We start from the raw sequence: 27,322 nt of genomic DNA, 5'->3' as shown, positions 1-27,322 counted from the left end.
ATGGCAGAGCTGCCTTGTCTACCTGGACGATGTCGTGGTATTCTCACGAGATTTCGACGAACACCTCAGACGACTTCGAGCCGTGCTTCAAGCCATCAAAACCGCCGGCCTGTCACTCAAGCCAACAAAGTGTCGGTTCGCCTATGGGGAACTAAAGTTCCTTGGCCACGTCGTGAACAACAAGGGTGTTCTACCTGACCCCGAGAAGACCCGCGCCGTAGCTGCATTTACGCCGCCGTCTGACAAGAAGGCCGTGAGAAGATTTCTCGGACTCTGTGCCTACTACAGGCGCTTTGTTCGAGACTTCGCCAAGCTATCCGCACCGCTGACACACCTCACGAAGGACGCCGTAAAGTTCGAGTGGACAGAAGAACACCAGAGGTCATTCGACGAGCTCAAACGAAGACTCCAGACGCCCCCGATTCTCGGCCATTTCGACCAGTTTGCTGAAACCGAGATCCACACCGACGCCAGTAACACCGGACTGGGTGCGGTACTAGTCCAAGTGCAGGACGGAGTCGAGCGAGTTATCGCATACGCAAGTCGGACGCTGTCTAAAGCGGAGAGGAACTATTCAACGACCGAAAAGGAGTGCCTCGCTGTCGTATGGGCAATAACAAAGTTTCGCCCATATTTGTATGGGAGTTCTTTTCGCGCAGTCACAGACCACCACTCGCTCTGCTGGCTGGCGAATCTGAAGGACCCCTCCGGACGCCTCGCTCGGTGGAGCCTACGACTGCAGGAGTTCGACATGGCTGTGGTGTACAAGTCCGGCCGGAAGCACAATGACGCCGACTGCCTGTCAAGGGCCCCAGTCGAGGCCGGTCCTGCCTGCACCAAAGAGGACGACGATGAGTGTTTCCTCGGCGCTCTGGATGTAAGCGACATGGCAGCACTCCAACGAGACGACCCTGAGCTGCGAGCACTCATCGAACACCTAGAGGGGCAAGGAAGCGCCGTTCCCCGCGGTTTTGTTCGAACACTGCCAACCTTCTCCATCCGACAAGGCGTACTGTACAAGGAGAACTTCAGCGACAGCAACACGGCGTGGCTGTTGGTAATCCCTTCCAGTCTTCGAGAAGAAATTTTTCAAGCCTGCCACGATGACCCGACGGCGGGACACCTTGGTTACAGCAGGACTCTTGCGAGGATACGCGAAAAGTACTACTGGCCCAAGCTTGCGAAGACAGTACACCACTACACCCGATCTTGCCACGAGTGTCAACGAAGGAAGAAGCCACCGACGAGACCGGCAGGACTTCTTCAGCCTATTGCGCCGCCATCTGCCCCATTCCAGCAAATCGGTATGGATTTACTCGGACCTTTCCCACCGTCGACGCAAGGAAACCGATGGATAATCGTCGCAACCGATTATCTCACGCGGTACGCCGAGACAAAAGCCCTTCCATCAGGAACGGCTGTTGAAGTCGCCAAGTTTTTCATCGAGTCCATTGTCCTCCGGCACGGCGCTCCCGAAGTCCTGATCTCAGACCGTGCATCATCATTCATGGCCCAGCTGACGCAAGAAGTCCTTCGTCTCAGCCACACCAGCCATCGTCGCACCACGGCGTACCACCCGCAGACCAAAGGGCTGACGGAGAGACTCAACAAAACCATCGCCGACATGATCTCCATGTACGTCGACGTGGAGCACAAGACATGGGACGAGGTGTTGCCGTACGTCACATTTGCCTACAACACGGCCGTACAAGAGACCACCGGAGTGACACCCTTTCAACTGGTGCATGGGCGCAAAGTAACGACCATGCTGGACGCGATGCTGCCCCATGAGCCAGCTGACAGTGAGAGCGACGACGCCCAGGTGGTTGCTCAACGGGCCGAAGAAGTCCGCCAGCTCGCCCGACTCAGGATTCAAGACCAGCAACGCGCCGACGCGGGCCGCTACAACCTTCGTCGCAGGGACGTTCACTTCCAGCCCGGAGACAGGGTGTGGGTTTGGACGCCCATCCGTCACCGCGGCCTCAGTGAGAAACTGCTGAAACGGTACTTTGGACCATACAAGGTACTTCGTCGCCTCGGCGAGCTGAACTACGAGGTGATGCCCGACGGAACACGAACATCGTCACGCCGCCCACCACGACCTGAGGTCGTCCACGTCGTGCGCCTGAAGCCGTACTACGCTCGATAGGACTGTTGACCTTATGTGCATGCTCCAAAAGACTCTTGAGTTTATCGTTCTTTTTTATTTTGTTTTGTTTTACACTGCATCGGGGCGATGCACTTTTAAAGGGGGGAGTAATGCCGCGCGCAGGGCTGAGAAAGCAACGCTCGGTCTCGGACCTCCAGAAAGTTCCCGTTTATTCATGTAGCGCACGCACGTAACTTCTATTATTTATATCCATGTATCTTCTGCTTTTGTTTTCTAGAAACTGCGTGTTCATTCTCGCCCCGATCACGCGAAGCTCGAGCCGCTTTCGCCGAATCTTCGAGATAGCGACGTACTCTAGATAAGAGGCCGCCCGCGACCTTGTCGAGTCAGTCTCGCCTCAGCGTTTGATCGTGCTGCTTCGCCGCCTTCGACGCCCGCGACGCTCTGTTGTTATCTTTCTTTTGTACCCTTTTATTTTTGGCACAAGTTCGCCACATTAAACGTTTATTTATTCCTGTTTATTTCTTGATTATTAGTCACCACCCGTGACAATATGGAGGCAGGGCCATCTATCAATACGAACGCCAAACACGCCCCGGAACACAATGTGGTCGTCTGCGTCGCCGCCCGCCGTTGGCTTTGGCAAGTTTCTTGGCTTTTCAGTTTTACAAGAAAAAAATCCACCTGTAAAATAAACTTTAGATTACTGTGTGCAGGCGTCGATTTTTACGGTCCGTTTTAAACTGAGCCTGGTGACTTGGGACACCCTACATATAGTCCCTGACGGTTTAAGAAACACCGGGCGTCACTGATAACATTCACTCTTCTCGCTTCGTGATGCATTCTTGGCCTCTGTTTTCAGCAAATGCCGAGATCTAATTGGTTTCGGAGCAATAATAAAACTATTGGGTCCTGCCACGCGCTGTCTTATTTAGGACGTCAGTGTCCATAGTTAACCACGTTATATCTCCTTTCCTTGTTTCTGATAATAATCACCCCACGGCAGTGCAAGCTAGAAAGTGATAAAAAGTAGACGATTGGCTTGATCTGGAGTACGTCTACGGCATAGTTAACTGTTTTTCTTTCTTAATATTCTCGGGTTAATGTTGAGTTTATTCGAACGACGGTGTACGGCAAAGTGGAACTTTTTCGTTTCTGTTACCTCAAGGCTGTTTCAAGCGTTTGTGCCAGGTGCAACCACAAAAACCAAAGTGACTAGGGCATCGAAACAAGCATTGCTTTCCGAAGCTCCTCTGGAATTTTTGCTCCGTTGCGAATTACGAACACTTGTCTCCCATGTAACCGCAGCCTCTGTGAACAATGCTTTTTTTTCCCTTATGAGAATCTTGTCAAAAACGTCAGCTATGATCCGGTACAGCTGTATTGTAAAATAACAAAAAAAATAGAAACCTATTTTATCACATACGCAGTGCTCAGTCAGTCTCAGAAGAGGAGTGAATGCTGATAGAATACGTTGTAATGGGGCTCCAGAACGCATTGTTGTTCGCATGTCTCGCCACGGCTGAGGTCTGGGCACTGTACAAGGAATGGACGCCGAGCTTTCACTGGGAGGAGAAAATGACAATGAAAAACCCGGAAAACAACCCTACCTTCAACTACCCAGAGCTTGGGTCTCTGCAAGATGCATGGAAGGTATGTGATTAAGATAATAGGGGATGGAGAATGAAATTCAGTGTGTTTTTGAGGCTTTACGAGATTTGGTTTAAAAATACACGAAAGCTATACTTATCCGGACTGTGCAGGTGAGCTACACGGTCAGAGAGACATTTTATGAATAAATAAACATCAAGACCAATGAGTTAATTAGCTCAAATGTGTTAATGAACTTTTTAATGATTAAAGGTAAAGATATGAGTCCAGTCAGAAATTAGCTGAGTGTCATTGAAAACTTCTGAATCAGTAAATACGCGTGGAGCGTGTATGAAGCTCGATATCGCGCTAAAGTTACAATTATATCATCTGCAGCTTTTCTCCAGGTGACATACGCCATAAGAGGTGAAGCCGGGGGAGACTTCAGGTATAGAGAGACACGCCTCCAACGATGACCAAAACCAAAAGACGCTATTAGACGAAACGCACACCTGATTCGGTGTCAGCAGCGGCTTCGGTGCGGTTTTGGTCACCCTTAGGGGCGTTCCACCGACCACGTCCTCCACTTCCGGCTTCACACCGGCTTTTCTCATTTGGCTAGCTTGTGTCCCTGTGTTGCCTCTTCTTCTTCCTACCTCCATGTTTTCGATAGAAATGCAGTGTTTTATTGAAGACTGGGTAGTGTTGGGACCGGAGACGCTCGTGTGAGGCGCGTGGTGTAGATCGTGACAGGTGTCGACACCGGTGCATTGGTAGTGAGCTCAACGGGGTGGTGGTTGGGCACTTGCTCCTCGATAGCCTCTTTTATACTGACAAAGCCTGGCAGATGGCCACGATAAGCTGCCGCCGAAATGGAAAAGGTAGAGCGGCAGACAACAGATGAGAGGAGAGCCACGTGACTTGCTCCCCGCTGCCGCGAGAAGCCCAAACACACTTCTCCCGAGTGAAAAAAAGAGTGTTTCGGGTCCTCCCCGCTACAAAAGCTGTGCGCTGACATTCGGGTTCCCCGAGAAACGGCTCTTCGATGCTCTATGCTACGAGATCCCCCGCTCCAAATCGGCGAAGGGCACTCCATGACTTTGTCCTCGAACCGCCAGGCTTTGTGAGTATTACCGGCGAGATGCTTGGGTGGCGCCCTCCCTGGTTACCTCTCGTGACGTCATTACTTTCTGAACCAGAAGTTTGATGGTGCTTGTATTTAGGATGGTGGAAGCTAGAAACCAATACGCTTTTAAACGAACACTAACAATACCGTCAAAATCGAAGTACTTACATTACTCTTATTTCTGTCGACGAGAAATCCTTTGCTGACGTTGAAGACAGCATTCGGCCAATCGTGGAAGGCCGACCACTGCGACGCTTTCGATCGGTCACGTCGCCAATAGGGGAGGCTACGCTACATGCTCGCGCGCACGTGCGGCGGCATGTGCGGGCTTCAGCGACTTTCTGCTCTCGACTCCAGCGTCGTGATTGTTGTCTATACGCGCAGCCTCACGAGCTGCCACTGCCTAGCCGCGCCGGTCCAAACACTACCCCGCATTCTAGTACACTGTAGTAAAACGACCTCATTAAGCGTTCCCCGCGTGCGTGACGTCGCCATAACTGTAGTTCACAGGAGGCAAGCGCCAGTTGACGAGACAGCTCGTGCCGCCTCGTGCTCTGCTCGCGCAGACCCTAGGCGCGGTTGTTGCGCGTGCAGAAAGACACTAGGCGCATTCGATTTACTTGAACCTTTCGCACCTGTGCAGAAAAGTATAGCGCGGTGTACTTCCGGTATGAATATTGCGATACGACCGGAAGCACACCGCCCTACACTTTTCTGCACCAGTGCAGGAGGCAAAGTGTCGACCCGGAAGCGAACCGAACCGAAAACGGGAACCGAACCGAACCGTTACTTTTAGCCGAACCGGAACTGAACCGAACCGAAATTTCCGCCGCCATCTTGGAACTGAACCGTAACCAAACCGGTATTGAACCGAAAAATTATGATAGTAACCAATACAAAACGGTTCACTGTAATTTTTTTTTTGTATTACAAAATGAATGTTTTTTTTTTTTTTTAATCGAAATTGGCAGCTGTATTTCTACAGTATGATTCAAGGAGACGCCAGACTCTTTAAATCGACCGCAAAATTCGGTTTCTTAACCTATCGCGCTACGACTTTGTGCAGCGTTGCCCACAGATGGTGCATCTTTTTTTTGTTAAGTTTGCAAACAACGAACTTACCTGAGGAAAAAGTAAAGAAAGAAAAAGGCTTAGCTCCTATGAAAACGCAGCGACGCAACCGGTCTTCAAACAACACGGCGCCGTTTTGCACGGGAGACAAGAAATGGCGCAACGAACGCCGCCAACGAACAAGCATTCGCCGCTGAGAGCCGGCGTCTTTAGCAGACGAACTTTCTGACTCAAAAGCTGCGCGCGTTCCGCAGGCGGCGACAGTCGCAGAAACAAAAAAAGGCGCGGTAACAACAAGGAACTGCAGTTCCTTGTCTGCTAAATACTCCGGCTCTCGGCGTCGTATGCTCGTTCGTTGGCGGCAGTTGGCGTCGCGACCGCTTGCGCCATCTCTTGTCTCCCGTGCGAAACGGTGCCGTGTTGTTTGAAGACCGATGGCGTCGCTGGGTTTCCATAGGAGCTAAGCCTTTATCTTTCTTTGATTTTTCCTCAGGTAAGTTAGCTCTTAAAAATTGCACAAAAAAATGCACCATCTGTGGGCAACGCTGCACAAAGTCGTAGCCGGATAGGTTAAAGGGGCACTCAAGTGGATTCTGAGATCGTCTATTTATTGTCATAACTCAATCTGCGGGCTCTAAGCATCCTAGAAATCCCAAAATTACATTCAAGGGCGGCCGATTTCCCTATTAAAAATCCAATCAAAGATCGCTGTTCTGCGCCTAGGCGCACGCCGTCAGGGGCGCTGTCGGACGGGAAGGCAGCAGGGAAGGGCGTGCGCCATCCAATCACGAGTGACGGCTTCCCGGCGGATTGATCCTTCGAACCGGCGGAGTGATCTTCTGAATGCGCGCGTATTTGATGGATTCTCGTTGGGACTCATTTTGTTTACTTCGGGTGTTGAGTCGTGCGGAGATGGACCTGCCAAATCTAACACCGTTGGAGGTGGAAATTCTTCGGCGGACGGCAGATATCAGCTCAATCTCCTACGACGCCACTCCTACGCGCGACGCCGATGCCCCGAACGCGACGGACTCGGACGACAGTTCGCGATGCTCAATGTCGACACCGGAGGAAGACGACGAAACCGACGACGCAACCCAGCGGCTTGGGAACACCAACTAGTAGGTGATGAGCTGTTTATTATACCTCTCATATGTATAGCTGATGCTGGTCTTCTGTTTTAAGGTGCCAATGCAGTTGCTGCGTGCCGATGGAAACCGTCGCAGAGTGTGTCTGCTGCCGTGACTACCCGGCCGCCGTTCGCAAGCAGCAGGGCCGGCAGAGCGGCGTGACAAGCCACCCGGATTTCGAGGGGCTGTGCCTCGATCCGGGTGTGCTACAGCTGGCCTGTAGCACACCCGGGAGTGATGTGCGTGGGCACATCACTCCCGCGTAACAAGGCGAGGAGAAAACGTAGTTCGCTCTTTTTCAAACAATAATAGCTGTATTACGTCACCTACAGCCAAAGATTTGACGTTGTTGTCAAAATATAATGTGCATGTGCCTAAAAAGAGCAATAATAATAACTTTAGCAACCTTTTCGCAGTTCGCTATTTCTATTGGTCGAATTCTATGGAGGTGGTGGAGACACGGGATGGACCCCGCAAGAGGATATAGTGCCTGTGTATTTCTATTGCTGTGAGTTTACTAGGGCGCCTTGCCATTTAGAACTGGTCATTTTTATTGACTGAAGCCCAACAAACTATATGCTTCCAAAAACAAGCTTCTCCAAAAAGCACTTGAGTGCCCCTTTAAGAAACCGAATTTTGCGGTCGATTTAAAGAGCCTGGCGTCTCCTTGAATTACCCTATAGACCAACACGCGGCCCTGACGTCACGCAGCTGCGGTGGCGCTGTCGACGGCACTGCGCATGCGCAGACACTTCGCTTCACGCGAATTTGGTTTCTGCGCAAGCGCAGTGCCCATGTGGGAAAACACGGGTTTGTTTATAAACAGCGTGTCGGTCTATACGTGGTGATCAAATTGCCATATACCGAATCGCAATGCATGAGAAAATGTGGGGTTTTTTGGCGCTTTTGTATCGTTACCATGATTAATCATGTGCCAGGTGGTCACGTGACGGCATGGTGTCAAGGCACGGTGTTTCTCACTGCCAAACAGCGAACAAAAAAAGCCCGTTTCCGCAGACTCAACATATGGCGTATTTTCGAGTGTAGTCCTCTCATGTCGGTCTCAAGTGATTATGTGAACTTCATGCAGTCAAATTTATTGATGATTATACAAATATATTTAGTGACTGAATATTTGACAACATGAATAAATGCCGATCATCTTCAAGATATGCTTGACAAGTAAACGCACCCACAAATTGTCTGAAATATGCCCTTCAAGTATTTTCCGGTGTTTTTATCCTCGATAAGCACATATATAAGTCATTTGAAAGAGCCCTAAAAAAATTTCTGAGTTTGAAGATGATATAAATACTCACGTGCTCCCAACTCATAAATGTGTTCCTGAAACATAAATGTGTTGCTGACATATGTGTCCCTGACACAAACTATGATGATTGCGGACGCAGACAGTCAGAAAGTGAGTAATTAAGTAGTGCAATGTCGAGTAGAGTATGGAATACTGCTTTTGTTTTATTTAACAAGAAATCAGGAATTTCCAAAGGTGATGGTTATTTGCAAATTGCATTGATAGGCATCTTGTCAAGAACAAACGTCAAACATCAGGATATGGCGGAAATATTCACTCGTGTAGGCGCTATTTTAGGACAGATTGGATCTGAGTATACGAAGTTGCGTATAGATTAGAGTGAACAACGTTGGACCACCCTTTTTTGGGTGATCAAAGTTTCTGAGCAAACAATGCTGGTTAGAAAAACAAACGTTGTTATTCCCACTGAATATCTTTAAAAACTTAGAATGAAATGGATTGTCCTAAAACTTTCGTGGCATTTTGAAAATAGTGTTGCTTTTAGCTCAGTCGCGCCGTTGTAATATATATTGTGAAACGTATTTCCTAAACTAGATTTCACGATATGTATGGCGAGGAGGTGCCGATTCTATGATTTTATGCACTGTAATTAATTCCTGAGTTCAAGAAAACAACTAATATTCACCTTTTAATACTGCGACGCAAAGTCGTATCAATCACGGGGATTTTAGGCGACCTACCAGACTGATGACCTTTCGATTCATGTAAAATACATGCGACTGAGGTAAACAACAAGGTGTTGAGTCATACAAACACGCTGTTTTTTAATGTTAATTTATCTTTTCTAAAACTGTTTCGTCGAAATTAAATAACTTATTGTCTTATTTTTAATGCCTGATAATTAAGGTGGATTGTATGAATAATAAAAAAAATGTATAGTTACTCGTTTCACGGTTAAAATAATGCCCATTGCCAAAACAACGCAGAAAATATATTCACAATTTTTGCTCCCCTGAACTGAGAGGAATTCAAAATGAAAGGACTATGTACTAAGTGTGCACTATAAATGGGTTGCGGAATATCTAAGCGAGATGCCTAATTTTGACCCCAAAGTGACCGTTGTGGGATATACACCTAAAGGTACGGTACATTATCACCCAATCTTTTAGAAACCATACTACTTTATTACGCAAAACGAAAAAAAAAAAACAGAAATACCTAAACTATAATTAAACATAATCTCGGGAGTGCTAGAGGATCATTAAATATCGTTTCCTAAAAGCATGGGATGACCGTACGCAAAATAATTTTTTTGAGTGTACATTTTAGTACTAAAGAATTATCAAACCTACACATGCGGCGTGCTAGAGGTGTTTAAAATCCGCTGCGTCGTTTGCACGTGTTACTTCTATGTAAACATATACTTATGCTGAACGGTTACACAAATACGCGCTTGCCAGTAATATATTGGCACGTGCACATTCATGTTGTGGTCGTGTTGAAACCAGTCTTAGTGATACAGGCGTTCGATTTGTTCTTTTTGTATGAGTGTTGATTGAGGCTATGCATTATAGATGAACACCATTACTTTGCTGTGATTTAAAGTGGGGCAATGCCTGAATTTTACTGTCAACAGGACCAGTAATACCCGTGCCACACGGACAACTCGAATCCCATTTAGAACGAATGACATTTGAACGATCGGCCAATGAGCGCGCGACGCCCTGAGCGTGGTGCGTTCCACGCGCGGCAGATCGCGAGCTCATTCGTCGATCACACGAATGTCATTCGTTGGAAATGGCAGTCGAGTTCCCGTGTGGCACGGGTTTAAGTGCCCTATTTAGTTGCCCTGCCTTGCGTCTTCTCCAAGTATTGAGGAAATAAATAAGAGATGTTTTTCTTTTGATGATTGCAGGTCCTAGAAGAAACGTCAACTGATACGTATTTTCTGTTGTTTCGCGCCGCTGTTCCCGTTAAAAAGAAATGTATCTCCGCAACAGTAAAGATTACTGACAAAACCAACAAAACCGCCACTCACATAATAATGATTTACGATACGCAAAAAAAGAAATAGTAAGTACATTACTACTCAGCTTAATAATAATTATAATAATAATAATTATTATTATTATAATAATATATTTATTGCAGGTGCTTTAATAATATTAATAATAATAATATTATTATTATTATTAATCATTTATTCATAAATGCCGCTCTCTCCAAGTGTGTTACTGGGGCCGATCAAAACCAGCAGGGGCTTGTGGGACCGGACCCCGCATTAAATATAAAACAAGTCGAAACTCGCACAGTCTCTCGTGCACAAAAGAAGACCCCGCAAAGAAAGACCCCAAACGTCGGAAATCGATCTACGAAGTTCGCTTTTTAGTTTCAAAACGAACAAGGCGTCTTTTATCGGTGGCGTCACTGACAATGATCTGCGCCTAAAGTATGATTCTTTGAAACTTGTGATCCTTCTCATGTTAAATGCTTTCATTCCCTCCGGGATGATCGCGGATGCTTTGAAGGGCGCACTAGTGAAGCCACTATTTCAAAGGAGAGAGCATAAAAAACTTGACAATTATCGACCGATTTCCATTTTGCCTTGCATTGAACAAATCTTAGAAAAACACATTTTCCAAACTATGACAGCCTTTCTTGATCGCTTTAGCATTATGTCGCCCAATCAATATGGATTTGTCAATGAGTGTGGGAGCCAGCCACTTCTGGAAGATTTTGCAGACGAATTGCATCCAGCCTTCGAGGGGCATCAGGTTGCTCGCGCGCTTTTTATTGATGTGGCAAAGGCATTTGATAGAGTGAGTCACAAGATTTTACTGACAAAATTGCAAATCGTTGGATTCCCGGGCCCTTTCCTTTTTCTCCTCCGGTACTTTTTAACTGGGAGGAAACAACAAGTTTCTATAAGTAATAGTCGAAGCTCCCGAGTTACCTTAAAAGCTGGTGTTCTGCTTTTTTATCACGTCTTCTATTTAACATTTTTGTAAACGATATGTTCAACTCAGTTTTAACACGCAAATTGTTCCCATACCCGGATGACACAGTGTTACTTTCGAAACATCTTAATTTTTCCGTAGAAATCACTTTAATCTAAGAGGACACTTGCAAACTTCATGACTGGTTAAGATAAAATGTCTTAGGATAAATACATCTTAAACTCAGCTTGTCTTTTTTCGTAATTTCCTTAAAAATTTAACGTCCGATCAACCTCTCTATTTGCATGCTTCGATTTGTATATCGTGTAATTGTTGTCCTATGTCTTATGGGGTTCATGTTAAATACTGAGAAAATCAATTCGACAACGTGATTTGTCGTGGAATTCCAATCTGTCAAAACTTTGTAATCGACTAAGAAACGCACATTGTTTACTGTACAATACCAGCTCTCTAATACCTAATTCAACGAAAAAGACAATAGCTCACGCTTTAGCGAACAGTGTTTTGGGCTACGGAATAACTATTTTTAGGCACAGGACCGGACGATGGGCAAAAACAAGTTGACTCAATCGAAAGAGCGTTCGGAGAAGGCAACTTCCGCAGTCAACTACGTCAGACAAAGGCAGCTTTAGATCTACCCACTAATCCTCCCAATCAGAACTCAGCGTTCTGAAGTCCCCGCACACTTTCGTCTCCTTCTCTTTCTCAGTTTCTCGGCGGATATGTTTTAAAATTAATTTGGTCGTAAATTATAATATTTACAGCGAGAATACCACAATACAAGTGAGAGCTCTGAATCAAGCTGACTACCCGCTTGAAAACGTTATAAGGGCCAACTTCAATGGTATGTATAAACTTTAACCACGCTTTAAAGGGGAGGGGGGCGGTGGGGATTATTGCCTGGTAGCATAAACCTTCGACCCTTCATTCAAATTTATTCAAATTTTCAGGACGAATTAAGTCCTATTAGGAATTATAAATTCCATAGTTTCAGCCTCTTACACCAATTATACAGCATCTTATGCTTCTCAAGCTCCAGAAAAGAAGTGACTTCATTAGGAAATGTGTTAAAGAAAAATTGTAATTTCAATCCAAAGAATTATATTTAATCTGAAGCAAAGTGCAAATAGTACTAGTTAAGGTAACTACAAATTGTACAAAAAACGGTAATTTTAGAAAAAAAATAACACCCTAAAATAAAAAATAAAATTCACAAAATGTTTATTGTGAAAGAGCTTTTTCTCTTAGATTGAGTACTTTATGATGATAATGCAATTAAATGCAACGGTGCAAGCGGTACCCGGATTAGGCGGAATTTTTCGGTCGCGCACCAGCTGTGTTCGGAGATTTGTGTTTGTCCTTTGTCCCTCTTTTTCCTCTTCCCCAGGGATTATTTTCGCCAGTGAGTACTTTAATTTGTTCTTTAGAAAATATTAGTTCAGGATACCCCTAAATTAAGGTTTTACGCTATGAGAACCTCAAATGATGACATTTCCAGCTAAAAAGTGAAACTGAGAAAAATGCATTTGAAGTTTCCACTTCAGGTTTCTCTAGTTTTTTTTAGTGTGAGGCTTACGAAATTCACCTGAAGCATAGGGGGACCTTCCTTTTTGAAACGTCCTTGTCCTCATAAACGAAGCAAGCTGACAGCTTGCTTTGTTTATAAGCAAGCTATCTTTGGTAGCAGGCATTCGTCTACAGATAAACTGCCGAGAACAAAGAGGCAAATGATACCAAAGAGCCGCAAAGTAGCAATCTGATTGGAATTTTAAGATGTCAACAGGTCAGTTTTAAAGATAATTAACACTTTATCACGTCACCGGGCAGGACCAATTGTAAGCCCTGTTTCGGGTCTCAAAAACGTGGGAAGGTGCGACAGGCTAAATCTAGATAAATAGGCGCTTCCAAGGAGGGTTAGATGTTCGGGCTATGTTACACGAGAACAAAATAGCCTAATTTAGAAAGTGCGAATTTCTTCCCTGATGCTTTGAAGGGCTGCCGACATGCCGAAAAAAAAGTATATATATATATGTATATATATATAGAGAGAGAGAGAGTGAGAGAGAATCAAAGAAAAGTAGGAGATCTTCTAAAAAACAGTTCTGCTTTTTTTTTAATTTGGTGACCTTTGAACTTGTGCTACTTTTCTGTCTAATCCTTTTCTTAATAAAGAATATTTTCAATGCACACTTGAAAAAAACATAGAACGAGGACCTACATTCATATGGTGAGGCTATCTATCGTTTCAATGTCACTTTTTAACTATGAAAATTCGTGCACCTTAGCCCGATTCTTTATATATATATATATATAAAGAGAGAGAGGCAGATTCTTCTAACTTAAATAGGTGAAACACGGTGTTGAGTAAATATTGGTTTAAATCTAAAAGGTTGGGTTGGATGACATACCGGACTACACAAAATTAACCAGTATGAGTAAATATTCAAACTCGCTTGCTTTGACTGGCCAATATTACAAATATTGCCAAACCATCGTGCTCATGTTTGCTCATTATCGGTTTGTGTAGGCTACATTTAACCATGTTAGGTTCATTGTTGCAACGTTCGGCCGATGTTTAAAGGCTGTCGTGAACCAAACCGAGCCCTGATTAACTCCCGCGTAAGAGATGATCTACCGAGGTTTTCAGGTCAACTCTAAGATACTGAAGCTCCCGCTACCACGAGAAGAAAGCTAGAATTTGGTTTTTAGGGGATACGCTCAGTGTGGGTCATACGGAAATAAATTTTACGAAGTAATGAATTTAAAAAAAGAAAGAAAACTCTCTTTACTAATACAAGCTTGGAAAACTTTCACCTCAACATTGGTGGCAGTAGAGTCGAAAACTTAATCGATTGAGGATTTCTACTCAGAGTAAGAGTGCTCCGAACATTAGGTAGGTTGTTGTAGTAAAGGTGGATTATATAAAGACAATCAATGCGGGTGTGTATTGGGTCCCCACGGGCAGGCATGGTTGTGGCTTTGAAGCGGCCAGACATGTGTCTGGTTGCAGTGGCCTAGCCAGAAAGGTTTATCTGTGGGGTGATGGCTCGGATGTCCATGACTTGGGGTGTGAGGGCAAGGCGAGGCGGAGGGGGTGCAAATATATCTGTGTATATTATAGGTCGGCTGAATTTTGAGGTGGGGGCAGGGGAGGCTTAAGCTCCGTAAGTTCTTAACCCTGGCAACGTCACAGCTAGGTGGCACCTGCTAATATCAGCCCATATTGGTGCCACTATCGTCGGAACTAGCTTTACTACAGAGCTGTAAAAGTTACTTATGACAGCTAATTAGATTACAGTTTCAGTTACCCTAGTTTAAATGGATTCAAGTTACAGTTACACACTTACAATTGTAACTCGTTAAAGTTTGTTTAAAAAAATTTAACTAAGTTGTACATCGCAGTTACTTCACTCTACTCTATACTTTTAGTTCAAAGAAAAACTATCTGCCTTGAACTGACATTTTGAACCCTGGAGAGTGGGGAAACAAAGTGGGGAAGCCATTGCTTGCACTCTGAGCTAAGTTTTTCTTCTAAAATTGTAGGGCGGGGAGTTGTTAAGTTTGTGCTAATGAACTCAACAAAGTTTTCTAGTGCTCACCGTTTGGGCACCGGTTTGGTAAAGCAGCTTCGTAGATTGTTCTTCGCGAACTACAGCAGGGCGTTCGTGTTTACGGTCATCCATCATTTGCTAAAAAAGTTCGAACTTACCGAAAGGTGTCGGAGTAGGGAAAAGTGCCGTAAGCTCCCAGAGATGCCCCACTTTTGAAAAATAATGCACGCTTATTTTTGGACGATTTGCTATTTTTATAAATCGCCGAGAAATAGCCCACTTAGTAATTGCAGGGTCTTGGCCTATCATGACCTCGGCCGAAATTGTGTTACCTAGACACGGCGAGAGATAAGCGAACGTCGCCGACTGGGAGGGAGAGTTGTCTTTTGTTCCTCGCCCCTCTATTGCATTACAGGTTTCGTAAATCCAAAAATCTAAAAATAACTATTTTTTCTTCAATTTTTTATTGATCGCACACCCAAACAGTTAGCCCACCTCTTATTTCACCCTATTTGCTTTTGACTTTAGGTGGGCTAACTCTGGGGATGTTATGGTAGGTTTTTTTTTTTTTGTTTGCCTCATTTTCACAGTGCTTCCAATAACCTCAAAGTGCTAGTGAAGACGTTTGGTGCGACAGCTGTGCGGCTCGACCGGCTTACACCTGTTTCGTCACAGAAGGCTGGTTGTAACAAGAATCAAAGACCCTCTTCTGAATTGCAATCTGGGTGTAGTTGGGAAACTTTCTGTGAAGTTCGGTTCTTGCTATGTGAGTCAGACGGCTAGATGTCTTAATGACAGGTTAACTGAACACAAACGAGCGCACAAAGACGAATCCGCACGTTCAGAATTAGCGAATCATCTCTCTTCATGTAGCAATTGTGTCGTTGTTTGGAGAAAATAGTGAAGTGCCCTACTGGGAAAGGGATTGTTACAAATGTTTAGTGAAAGAGTCATTGATATGATGGACAGGCATGCTATTTGTTTTACCAACATGTTTGTTTCTCTAGACATTCGCATGAAAGCGTTTCGTAATCTAAGACCTTTTCTTTCTTGTGGCTCTGTTAGAAGTTGGTTGACCTCATTATTTTTTGTTGTTGAGTGATCGTTCGGTGTTTAACTTTTACTTCGTCCTCAGTTGTTTGTGTTGGTATGAGGATGTAATCTATCATTTCTATTTTGCCGGATCTCGCTTGGACGTTGATATGTACTCTGGATACGAGTATCCTGCTTGGGTACGCGTGACATCATTGCTGTCATCCGTGTCTTCTTTTGATTTGTTCGTTTTTGTTTTGTTTTTTTCGTCTTGGTTTTGGTTTTTATTTAAGGCTGTGTTTCGTCATATAAACCTCAGCTGTGTGTGGAGAATCGTGTTGTCCTGTCCCTCCGTTTACCCGCTCTGCAGGGTTAAAGGCGTCAGTTCTTAACCAGCTCGCCTGCACCCTTGAATTTAAAATTTGTTCAGACCCGTTCCATCTGGATCGAGATACCCTGTCATTTTGTCATGCGCTGGAGAACAGATGCACCAAAAAAGCTTTAGCAGGTTACATTCACGATCATCTTACTCGTTGCATTTACTACAGTGCGGTTATATGTTAGCCTGTTTCAGACAATCGTCTCATGAATTTAATTACCGATAGTGTTAACCGTCTGCTTCAGTTCCAAAAGTGCTGCTCACCATATGTATTACTCAAAAATAACAAATTGTAGTGTGATGAAAAATCAACCCTGTAATGATTCAAATAATCTCAACGACAGGGGCTTCCGCAGATTTAAAGTGCTCGACGATGATGCTCAAAAGGGAAAATTCGGAAAGTAATTGTAACCAAGCCAAGTTACAAGTCACACAGAAATTACTAAGCTCCATTTATACCGCATGTAAGCTAACGCTTTTAAGGCACATTAGACGTCCCCGAAAAATCGGTTTCTCAATGTATCACACTGCGATTCACTCCAAAGGTGCAAGCATGTAGTGGACGGCTACAATGAAAAAATCAAGGAACAAACTTACCTTGTTCAATACAAAAAAAAAATGAAAGACGTTTACAAATCTCTATATTGAACTTAGGGCGCGGCTCTTGTAGGGGAGCAGGAGAGGGTACGGAGCGGAGTGTATGCCCCCCGTACCCTCCCCTCCCCCTCTCCTCCACCTCTCCTCCTCCTTTTCTCCTCCCTCACTCCCCTCCTCCACCTATGTACCCTCCCATCCTCCTCTTCCCACAGTTTTCCCGCTAAATTTAGCTGAAAAATTGACGCCACACTACTTCAACACCAGTTTATTTCCCACTCTAAATTTAGCGGGGAAAATGACCCCACATTACTTCGTGTCACATCACCCATAAACAAATTCAGTTTCTCCGCCAGATTTATCGGGTAAACTGACGTCACGTGACCTGAACACGAATCCAATTTTTCGCTAAATTTAGCGGGGTGGTTACACCGACGGCGACGTCCTATACGGGGAAACAGGCGCCAAAGAGCTGCGCTTAATGCGAAAGCATTAACTCTCCCTTGGAGCGAGCCTACGTCTTCGGCTTAGAAGCCGAGGACGTAGGCTCGCTGGCCAAACGCCTAGCCCCCCCCCCCGCCCCCCCCCCCCCATTCCCCCCCCCCCCCCCCCCGAAACGGTACCTAGGTTCCCCTAACCCAAAGGAGCGGAGTAAGCCTGATGATTTCGGCTATTTCTTTTCCTTTTAAACGACGTAACATCATTTATTGATTTTTTTTCGCTGTAAAATTCCACCACCCGCTTGCACCTCTTTAGAAAGTCGCAGCGCGATACGTTGAGAAACCGATTTTGCAGGCGGTCTATATTTAATTAAAAGCCTTAGTTTACATGATGTTGTTACAGACATTTTATTGTAACTTGAAAAAGTATTTAGTTAGAAAAAATTTAACCAACTACAGAAACTCAAATAGTTGTAATTAGTTTCTTCACTGCTTCGGTTCACTGTCAGGTCAGGATTACCGCGCAGCCCGGGAGGATTTCAGGTGCCTAATCGCCTAAACTATATCAAAAGTGCGTTAAATTGCTTTTGTACCCCCAAATCAGGAAAGCTCCCAAACGCTACTCCAGTTCCCCCAGGAAGCTACACGTACGCTGAGTATGATAACTCCACCTGCTATTCCAGAAGTACTCCCTTTCCTAATAAGGGTAAGTTCAGGTTTAATTCTCGACAAGCTTGGAGCTTGTTTCTGTTGGCGCTATATTCAATTTGAATTGCGAATATGATTTTTTCACTTAGGAAATGCTGTGAGTTCTTGGCAGGGTGCACGACACCATGGTGAATCTGCGAAGAATGTTCTAAATGATTTGTTCCCCTCTCCGGAAAGTGGTGACTATGCTGACATGTATGTCGTATACAACGAGCCGCAATGTTATATCCTTAGGAGTTCCGCAGCCGAAGGAGGTACGTGCATTAAAACTTTTAACACATTGTCTCGTTTTTCGCTAATTTAAATGATGAATATAGCAGCTACGGTTTGCTTTATAGCAGAAGAAGAAACAGCCAAATTAAGGTTACTTAAAACAGGAACCTTGAATTAAACCAGCTGTCCATGAGGCGTGTTACGAAGGATTTACTTTGCGATGCTTTTATTAGGATTCGCGCTTAGACGCGTCCCACATGTGTAAGATAAACCCTACTTTCCGCGGTATGTTCATTGCACAGAGGTCGTGTCTAAAGCCGTTGGTCATTTTCGATGCCTCGCAGGCTCTGATCCATGGGTATAGGTTAACCGAAACAGGGATACTATTGGTACTAAAGTTTTGTTTCAACTAAAAACGAGTGCTCCCAACATTGCCCAGTATCGCGCAATAACGATTGCAGAAGGTGACCTCGCAGGACTGTACTGAAATGTCTTGCAATGCAGGTGTCGTGTGGGATTTCAAATACATTCAGAATGTTAGTGCAACTTAATTTCAGTGTAAGTTCGTGCTAAGTGGGAAACTTGCAAGATAATTGAGAATGAGAGGTGGGCCCTAGTACAAAACAACAACGACACAATAGATGTTTTATGCATCGCTTGTGCAACAAATACCTAAAAGTGAATAGCCCACGTCAGCGATAATATGAAGATTTAATTTATGAAGAGAACACCTTGGGGGCATTCTCAGCCCCCCGGCGATCAAAAAATCTGCGTCTATTCTTGTATCACCATAGCTTGGCTAACGGCGAAGGCTACTTACTGCCCGAGTGAACCAATTAAAAGCGTCAGAACAAGACACGTGACAATACTCTATTTCACTAGTTATACGTGGTGGGAGCATCCCGCTAAGGTGAATTGTCGCATTACGGCCAAGAGTTCACTAGGGCCGAAAGGGGCGGAAAGGCCGGGAGTGGCTCTGAAGCAGTAGGGCGTAAGGGCCGAGAACTGCATTAAGGCCGATAGTCTTTGAATGGACTGGTGCGACAGCCTTACCGGGGGTCGCGTTGATGATGATAAAATACGTTTATTTTCTTTCATCATTAAAGCTCAGGCAATTTCTCTACGGCATGGCCTAAGAAAAAATTCAAAAAGTTTTACTTAGGCCCGTTTTCTCCAGGTAGGAAATGACGGATCTGAGCAGTTGAAGTCTTCTTCCGGAATTTCCTGCTGGTTTTATCCATTCACTAAGGTTTTTGGGCTTATCTTCGGGATCTATTGTTGCATGTGTATCCTAACTTTCTCTTCTGAAGTGTTTGCAGTCCCACAGGAGATGATCGATATTTGGTTGGATCTTTTCTTTACAAAAGTTACACTCTGGTGGCTTGGGTATGAATTTCGGGTCCTGTCTCAACTTTGCTTGTGTTTCCCATTTCTTGAGGAGGTGCGGGGTTATAGCACTTCCCGTCCTTACCCTTCTCAAGAGATTTGTTTGGTATCTTTTGAGACCAGAAGGGATAGGGTCCTGTTCTTCAGGATGCCTGTTTTGTAGTTGTTGCTGTAGCTGTTTCTTTGCCTTGTTTATGGTAGCTATAGGATCGTATTTTTTACTCAAACATTTTAATACAGTAGAGTACGGGTGATCTCGTTGAGATTGGCCTGGTCTGTCGGAAAAGAGGGAACGACTATACTCTTTCGCGACTTTGTTGGCAATCCGATTTCCCTTAATCCCCGTATGTCCCGGGATCCAACGCAGGAGTATCGTTGCATTCTTCCTCTTCAATGTTGTTATTGCCGCCTTTAGGACTTTTCGTATTGTCGTGCTTACCGCGAGGTGTACCTTACATACTCTAATAACCTCTGGTGAATCGGTAAAAATGGTTATTCTTTTCTTTTCTGTCGCGTTGTGGTTGACAACTTTAGTTTCCAGAAAATGAGATAGATGGCGCCACACTGAGCAAGGCGGATGAAACGCCATTCTCAGTGTCACAACTCAGACTTCATTTTTAGGCTTAATATATTTTCAATCTCGTCATTCTATATTGCTCCGAGCAGGATGCGGGAAACTAGACGTATGGGTATTTTTAAGGGTGTATCTGTCAGTCACTGCAAATACTGCGGTTTTGGGTTTGTTTCACGGCCGGCACCAGTCGGTACGCCGACCTTGCCTAGCCGAATTTGTTTATTTATTTATTTGCTTTTCTGCTCATTATCATTTCGTATTTGTTTGATCAGTAGTTGCTTCATCTTCATATTTTGATTATTACATGCACACACACACACACACGCATGCACGCACGCATGCACGCACGCGCACACGTATTTTCAAATGAATGCTATTAATTAGGGCGCCTTTCTGGTATAACATTCCCATATTCTAATAATCGACTTTATTAGCTATAATAATATAATATTATAGACATAATTATAATTATAAATTATAAAATAATAAACAAAACTATTTATAATACTATAATTGATAGGAGCTCAGTAAAAACGTTATTGCGTCTTTTCAATATTTAGCACTTCAACTAAATTAATAAAATGTCATTGTTCTACCGGGCGGCTGCGAAAAAGATGAGTGAGGTTTGAATTTAGGAATTTCATTTTCAATCTTTTTACCTCGAAACACTGAAGGGAACACATGCATGCAAGCTGTAAAATATTACAGACACATAAGCCATGTTAAGAAAAAAAAACCTGGCCGCCAAGTTTTTTTTTTTTTTTTTGACCAGCAGCCAGGACACTTCATCAAGGAAGGCGTTCATGTTGTCTGCGAACTGGTGCTGTAGGTTTCACATGTCTGTCACTCCCATTCCTGCTGCGGCGCTGATGCAGCTCCACTCTCGCGCCAGGTTCGTCTTTTGGGTGCAGATGGCGTCGATTGCCGCATACCTTGGCCTGCTCGTGTAAGGCACTTCTCCGTTGCGGAGACATGCCAAACACGTCTCCGTAAAGAATGAAGCAATAAAATAAAAAAAACGCTCTATTTGCCGTTGCAGAGAGGTATACGATGTGCACTGAAAAATAAAATAAACATCTGGCGCCATCTTTGCAATATGGTGGCCACTACGGTCGTCAACCACAACGCAACCCCCGAGGAGGCGGCCACACCAGCACATTCAAAGACTATCGACCTTAATGCAGTTGTCGGCAGTTATGCCCTATTCGGCCTCAAAGCCACTCCCGGCCCTTCCGGCCCTCTAGGCCTTAATGCACGCTCAGCCGTACCGGAACTATCGGCCGAATTGATAGTGGTGCTGTACGTAGTGCTGTCAAAGCCATGAGCGGTGTAGAAGAGAAATCCCCTTTTGGAAACATTTTGAGCGACGGGCGAATCCCCGAGGGGGAAAACAGCGACGTCTGGGACACACAAAAGTAGGGTTGGGGTTAAAAGGGAAGTTCCTTCTTCCTCTCCTCTCCGACTTCTCGAGTTACGCTCTCTCCCTTGTGTCCTTGTTAAGGACTGTCAGGTGTTTTACCACCGTCACTCTGATTGGCTCGAAGGTGCCGTAGTTTTCGCTCTTTGCCAAGCCAACGTGAAACGATACATACTAAAGTTTGTTCCTGGGCTTAGCGGACGATAGTCATCCACGTTTCGCACCGCCAGCCTGTTTTGCAGTTGTACCTTTAGCGTACCTCCGCACTTTGCATGTTCATTAAGTCCCAAAGATTATACAATTTAGTGGTCTTTAATGACCTACAGCAAGTTTCTAATAGGAAACATACGTCTCTTTCACTAACTAAAAGTTACCTAACAAGTTTTAGTCAATTGTCCGACTTATTGTGACAGCTATCCCACAATAATATGACCCCCTGATTTTACTCCTCATGTGCACACACAGCAGTTGTGTAATTTTCACGTCTTTTGGTATCACTTCAAATTAAAATGAAACACTATGTGTATTTATTAGGCATTGGCGAATGGAGAACTTTGGATCCGAATCGAATTCGAAGCGAATAGTGATTTTGGCCGAATAATTTCGAATCGAATAGTTCGAATAGTACAAGCAACAAATACCACAAGATGTTTTTAAACTATAGTTTTATATTTGTCCTTATTTGGTATTAGAAGTACTGTAATTGTTAATTTGAAGTGTATTGAGTTCGGGAGCACGAAATGGTCGGAAGCTTGCGCCACCTGGCTGGAAATCCAAGCCAGAGTAAGTCAAACCCATTTATTTCAAACTCGCAAAATGGGTCTTATAACGGGTAATTCGATATAAAAGTTTTAATGAATTTGACTCTCAAAAATCCACTTTCTGCTGAAATATTACACAGTGGAGTAGTCTTGCATCCACTGCTGTTTTTTCTTCATTGCATCCGCGATAACGATATTTTTCTACGGTATCGACGGACTCCAAAATGCTGAGGCCGCTGCCTTCTATATTCGCGCATTAGCGCCGAACTATGCCGAGAGCACGGAGTACGTCCGAGCAGGAGCACCTGCTGTTGCATTGCGCCGTTTTCCTCTGCAAGTTGGCTTTCCCCTAAGACAGGTTGCCGCGCTGGGGGAAGCACCCTAACAAAGCAAACTTTTTTTTTTTTTTCGTTGGCGGTTGCGTAACCACTCGGAAGAAAAAATAATATTCCCTTTAGCGGACGGAGCGGGAAGAGGTAGAGTTCCTGTATAGGCTCCCTACGGGAGCCAGAGTTGCGCATTTGTTTTCCCCGCGCCGCCACGCCGCTATTCGCCGAGATCCATCACGTGAGGAGCAAAGCATCCGTTTGCGTGCAAGAAAGCCACCTTTACGGTCGCTCCGCCGACGTTTCTCTTGCCCCGGCGTATGTTTCCCTGCTTTCCGCCTCCTTCTCCTCCTCTCCTGTTTTCCATGCGCGGCGGCGCGCGCGGCGCCGCTATTCGCCAAATTTAGTCACGTGAGGAGCAAAGCATCCATCTCGTGGGGGAAAGCCGGCGCTACGGCCACGCGCCGAGGCTGAATGCGCAACTCTTCTACCGTAGGTAGCATATACAGGAACTCGAGGAAGAGGGAGCACGGAGCGCCCTCTCCCCGCTCCCTCTGCAAAAGATGTTTTTTTTTCTTTCCTTCCAAACAATCAACGCGGCCGCCGGGAAAAAAAAAAAAAAAAAAAAGGAAGCCAGTGTGCTCTGCAAGCTGGCTTTTCCCCAATGCGCCCGCTTGCGTTGGGGGAAAGCCAGCTTGCAAAGCAAAACGGCGCTCTTGGCAGTTCGATATATCGGTAGCGGCTGCTTATTTTGTTCGATGTAACCATAGTTTTTACTATATGTTATCACTGTAACATTAATGTGCACTAAAATTGTTCCATGTAAGGAATAATTCGATGTAAACGGGTTCGATATCTTCGGGTTTGACTGTATTTAGTAAGGTCGAATAATTCTATAGAGTCGAATAATTCGATATTGTCGAATACTTAAATTCGATTCGAAGCGAATGCCAAATAGAACAGAATTCAATTGGCTATTCGTAATAACCGAATATTCTCCCATCCCTAGTATATACCACATTTTCAAAACGGTCTGAGAGCGTGGTAGAAGTTCAGCTTTCTAGTTACTTCAAATAAATATTGAATTAATCGCAACAAGGTTTTGTTAAGTCCAAAAGTGTTGAAATTAACTTAGCAGACTATTTGAGTGACGTTGGCTCCATTGGTTGCCTACTATGGGCAGGTCGACGCCATTTATTTTCACTTAACCAAAGCGTTTAGCCTTGTGCATCATGATCAATGTGTGCCCGAGCTATCGGAATATGAGGTGTGGTTACCGGTGTGCTCGTGGTTTTATCATAACTTTCCTGGCGCATCAACAACGCTCATGTTAACGGTGTGTTATGTAGATCATAGATATCATCTTGCGTTCCTCAGGGTTGTATTCTAGGACCCTTGCCGTTTAACATTTTTCCTGTAATGTCCCCTTTAGTATTTCCTTCGATTCGTTGATTATATTAAGATGTTAGACGGACCAAGTCACAGGTTGATTGTGAGCTGCTGCAAGACAAATCTGCTATCTCATCGTGATGAGCAACAAAAAATTACGTCGAAACATTAAAAGACACGTTTTGTTTTTGTCACGGAAGAAATATGCTCTTAATTTATTTCTATAAACAAGACAATCAACCATAGCGACGTGAATATTTCATACATGACTTAGGAGTTTATATTGATCCATCCCTCAGTTCTATCATCTGTCGAATTCGGTTAGTTCTTGATTGTGGCTTTTAGGTTTGTGTTCGCGTAAACCTGTTATTTTAAAGAGATTTCATGCCACGTCAGGCTTTATATATATATTGTTCATTCCATACTAGAGTTTTGTTCTGTACTTTGGAACTGTCTAGGATCAACGAGCCCTGCTAGCCCAGAACGTGTGCACAGAAAGTTGGCACAAATAGAGTACGATTCTTATTACTGCACCCGGTTCTTCAGTAGCTACGCGTCAATGTTACTTCGGTTGAACTGGCCAATACTGGCGCCGGAATTTTCGAGAGTATGCATTTTTGTCTAAACTGCACATAACAGAATACATTGCCTTGGCTTATTTTCTTTGCTTTCACTATATGGCTCTTCCGTGATTAGCTCTAACTATAAAACAAAATTATTCAATGTCTAATCTTGCCTCTCTCTTTCAAGAAAAATTGATACCCATTCAATGAGATATTCGTATCTTATTTAATTTTTTTGGCGTGTGGTGAAATGGCTCGAGTCTGGGGCTAAAAGACGTAACAAAAAAACACTATGCTTACCTTAATTTTGTTTACTTTAGTAACGACATGATTAACGAAAGCAAAAAAGAACACGCAAAAAATAGAAACAAAAACATACATGCAGAGAGTCCCTTGCTTTTGCACGTTTGAGTGCCTCCACAGTCTCCCAAAACTGTCCGTACCATGTTCGCAATTGATTGGTATTTTGTCGATTTTATAGGATGCGACTTGTGGCTGAGAAAGACCGAGTTGAAAAAAATAGTGGATGACCTGGAAGATGAACTTATAACAAAAAAAGAGGAAATCTATAAGAAGAATAAGGAAGAATTGGGAATCGACGAAAACTGCACTGCGACAGATGATCAAAAAGAAGACCTAGAACGTTACGTAGAAGATGACTTTGAAACCTTGTTGCACGATGTCGTATGGGAACGGATTTCCCTCGACTGCGTTCTCGCCTTCATGATAAACTGTGGAACGCCATTATATAGAGTTTCCGATCCGATAACCTGTAATACCACACTAACAGGGCAAAACGTGTCAATTCATTAGAATTCACACGAGTGATTCTCAATTGCATGTCGGATGGTGAGGAAAAGCCGTGTGTACGCAGACTTGACATTTAAAAAAAAAAAATCTGTCACTGTGTAGTGTCTTGCATCCTTGGAAATAAAGTGAATTGGGGAAACCAATGATTTCATTTCGTTCTCAGTGCAAACAAAACAAAAACGTACAGGGCCTTCCAGCTAACTTGCGCCAAGACTTAAAAAGACCATGAAGGCATTTTTTTTTTTTTTTTAAGAATGTGTTTTCGGAAGCATTGGGGTCCTGGCATGCCACACAATTTTTTCAAGAACGTTGTGATTCTTATTTTCGTACCTGCAAATAAATTTGGGAAACCGAAACAACCATTCAGATTTCTTCCCTTTTTTCGCCTCTGGAAAGAGAAGTGACGTCAGGGAGCACTGTCGGCATCGGTAGGATTTAGCGCACACTCAGTGTGGTTCCCGTGGTTCGCTCTAGTGCACGGCGCTCTGTAAAGAAAACCTGGAATAAATGGACGACAACCCCGCGCTCGCAAACGAGTTTGAGCTCCCGTTCAGCGACTTCACGCCGACTGAACAGGAGATGCTGCTAAGGACGCAGAACTCTGGATTGGCGACCGATGCAGCAATGCTGCGCATTGCTGCATCGGTCGGCAGTTTCTGCAAACTAACGTTGCCGATCGACCGCACGTCTTTAGCCGACCATTCGCGCAACCTACTACTGCCCATAAAAGCGACATGATTGGTGAGACACCAGTTCGCAAAGCGAACACGAGACGACGCACGAAACCAAAACCAAAAGTCCGCTGCCCCGGCGCTCGTACCTCTTTTTCTTTTTTTTGTCCATTGTTGCTCGATGCTTGTTACGCGCCCGAGGTAGCAGTGCGGGATGATTTCAACCAGTGACAAACGGAGGGATCGCTTCATATTATGCTTTTATACACGGTATGAAACCTATTAATTCCCAACTACGACTTCAAAACATTATCCAACGTTCAAATAAACTTTTTTCATCACATCTCACACACCGAAATCGAAACCAAGACCGCGTCTATCGTTTGAACCAATCGCCAGACGAGGAGCCCGCTGTCGTGACGCTTCGACGGCGCACTTTAGTTCACCTTTCTGCCTCCGCCTCGGTGGGGTCTCAGGCATCGTTCCGGCGCTATTATTACCGCGCCTGTTTGCTCGATTGGTGCGGCCCCAAAACTTTTGTTCGGGCTAGAACTTGGTCAACAGTATCTGAGACCTGCCCGACATCCATTTCAATCGTCGAATAAAACTTCGAAACTGCCTTCATGGACCCTTTAAAAAAAATGTGGTGCGCGCGACGCGTTTTAAGCGAAGGCAGGATTGTTCAATTGAGCAAGTCAGGTCACTTTTTTTAATGGGCCAAGCTCGCTAATGAATGTAAATGAAGTAGCCGAGTTTTTAAATATTTTCTGCGCATCCTTTCAACGAAATGGTTGTAGGGCGTGTGGAAAACCATCCGATCGTTTTGTTTTCATTCCATTCGTGCCTAATGTTTTCAAGCGTTAAAGGATGCATGGGATTTTTTTAAAACTATTATTCTAGGCAACTAAGGGCGTTCACACTGCAGTTCGCCAGTCACTAGTTAAGTACGACATTTTAAATTTCGTTCGAGATCTTTAAGCTTTTTTAAGGCTAAAAAAATTAGACAAACAACAGGACTATGAACGATACTGCATTGGTTCAACAAGCGCGCACCAGCTTTTTTTTAATTCTCGGCCCAAGTAAAACACCCCCTATACAGGGTTGCTTATCCGTCCATACCGCCGGACGCCTTCCTCCCGCGACGGGTAGAGGAAGCCAAAGAACCTTGTGGTGTCCCGGACTACAACCCTAAATCGGTTTGAGAACCGGGCTTGACTCTTGCTCCTTTGCTCACCGACCTCCCCTACTGGCACA

At 44.5% G+C, this 27,322-nt stretch overlaps 1 protein-coding gene across 1 annotated transcript; it reads left to right on the top strand.

Moving 5' to 3' along the window:
- Positions 1–3,568: 3,568 nt before the first annotated feature.
- LOC121838047 lies at positions 3,569–25,388 on the top strand (the record flags this gene model as incomplete). Its single annotated transcript, XM_042294035.1, has 6 exons — positions 3,569–3,763; positions 10,213–10,370; positions 12,019–12,098; positions 17,855–17,956; positions 18,048–18,212; positions 25,069–25,388. Coding segments are annotated over exons 1-6 (1,020 nt in total), but the record flags the coding sequence as incomplete, so codon positions are not given.
- Positions 25,389–27,322: the final 1,934 nt, after the last annotated feature.

Source organism: Ixodes scapularis, unplaced genomic scaffold, assembly GCF_016920785.2.
Source record: "Ixodes scapularis isolate PalLabHiFi unplaced genomic scaffold, ASM1692078v2 PGA_scaffold5__190_contigs__length_132052651, whole genome shotgun sequence".
Lineage (NCBI taxonomy): Eukaryota > Metazoa > Arthropoda > Arachnida > Ixodida > Ixodidae > Ixodes > Ixodes scapularis.
Note: the sequence above shows the minus strand (reverse complement) of the source record. Positions and strands in the feature narration are given on the sequence as shown.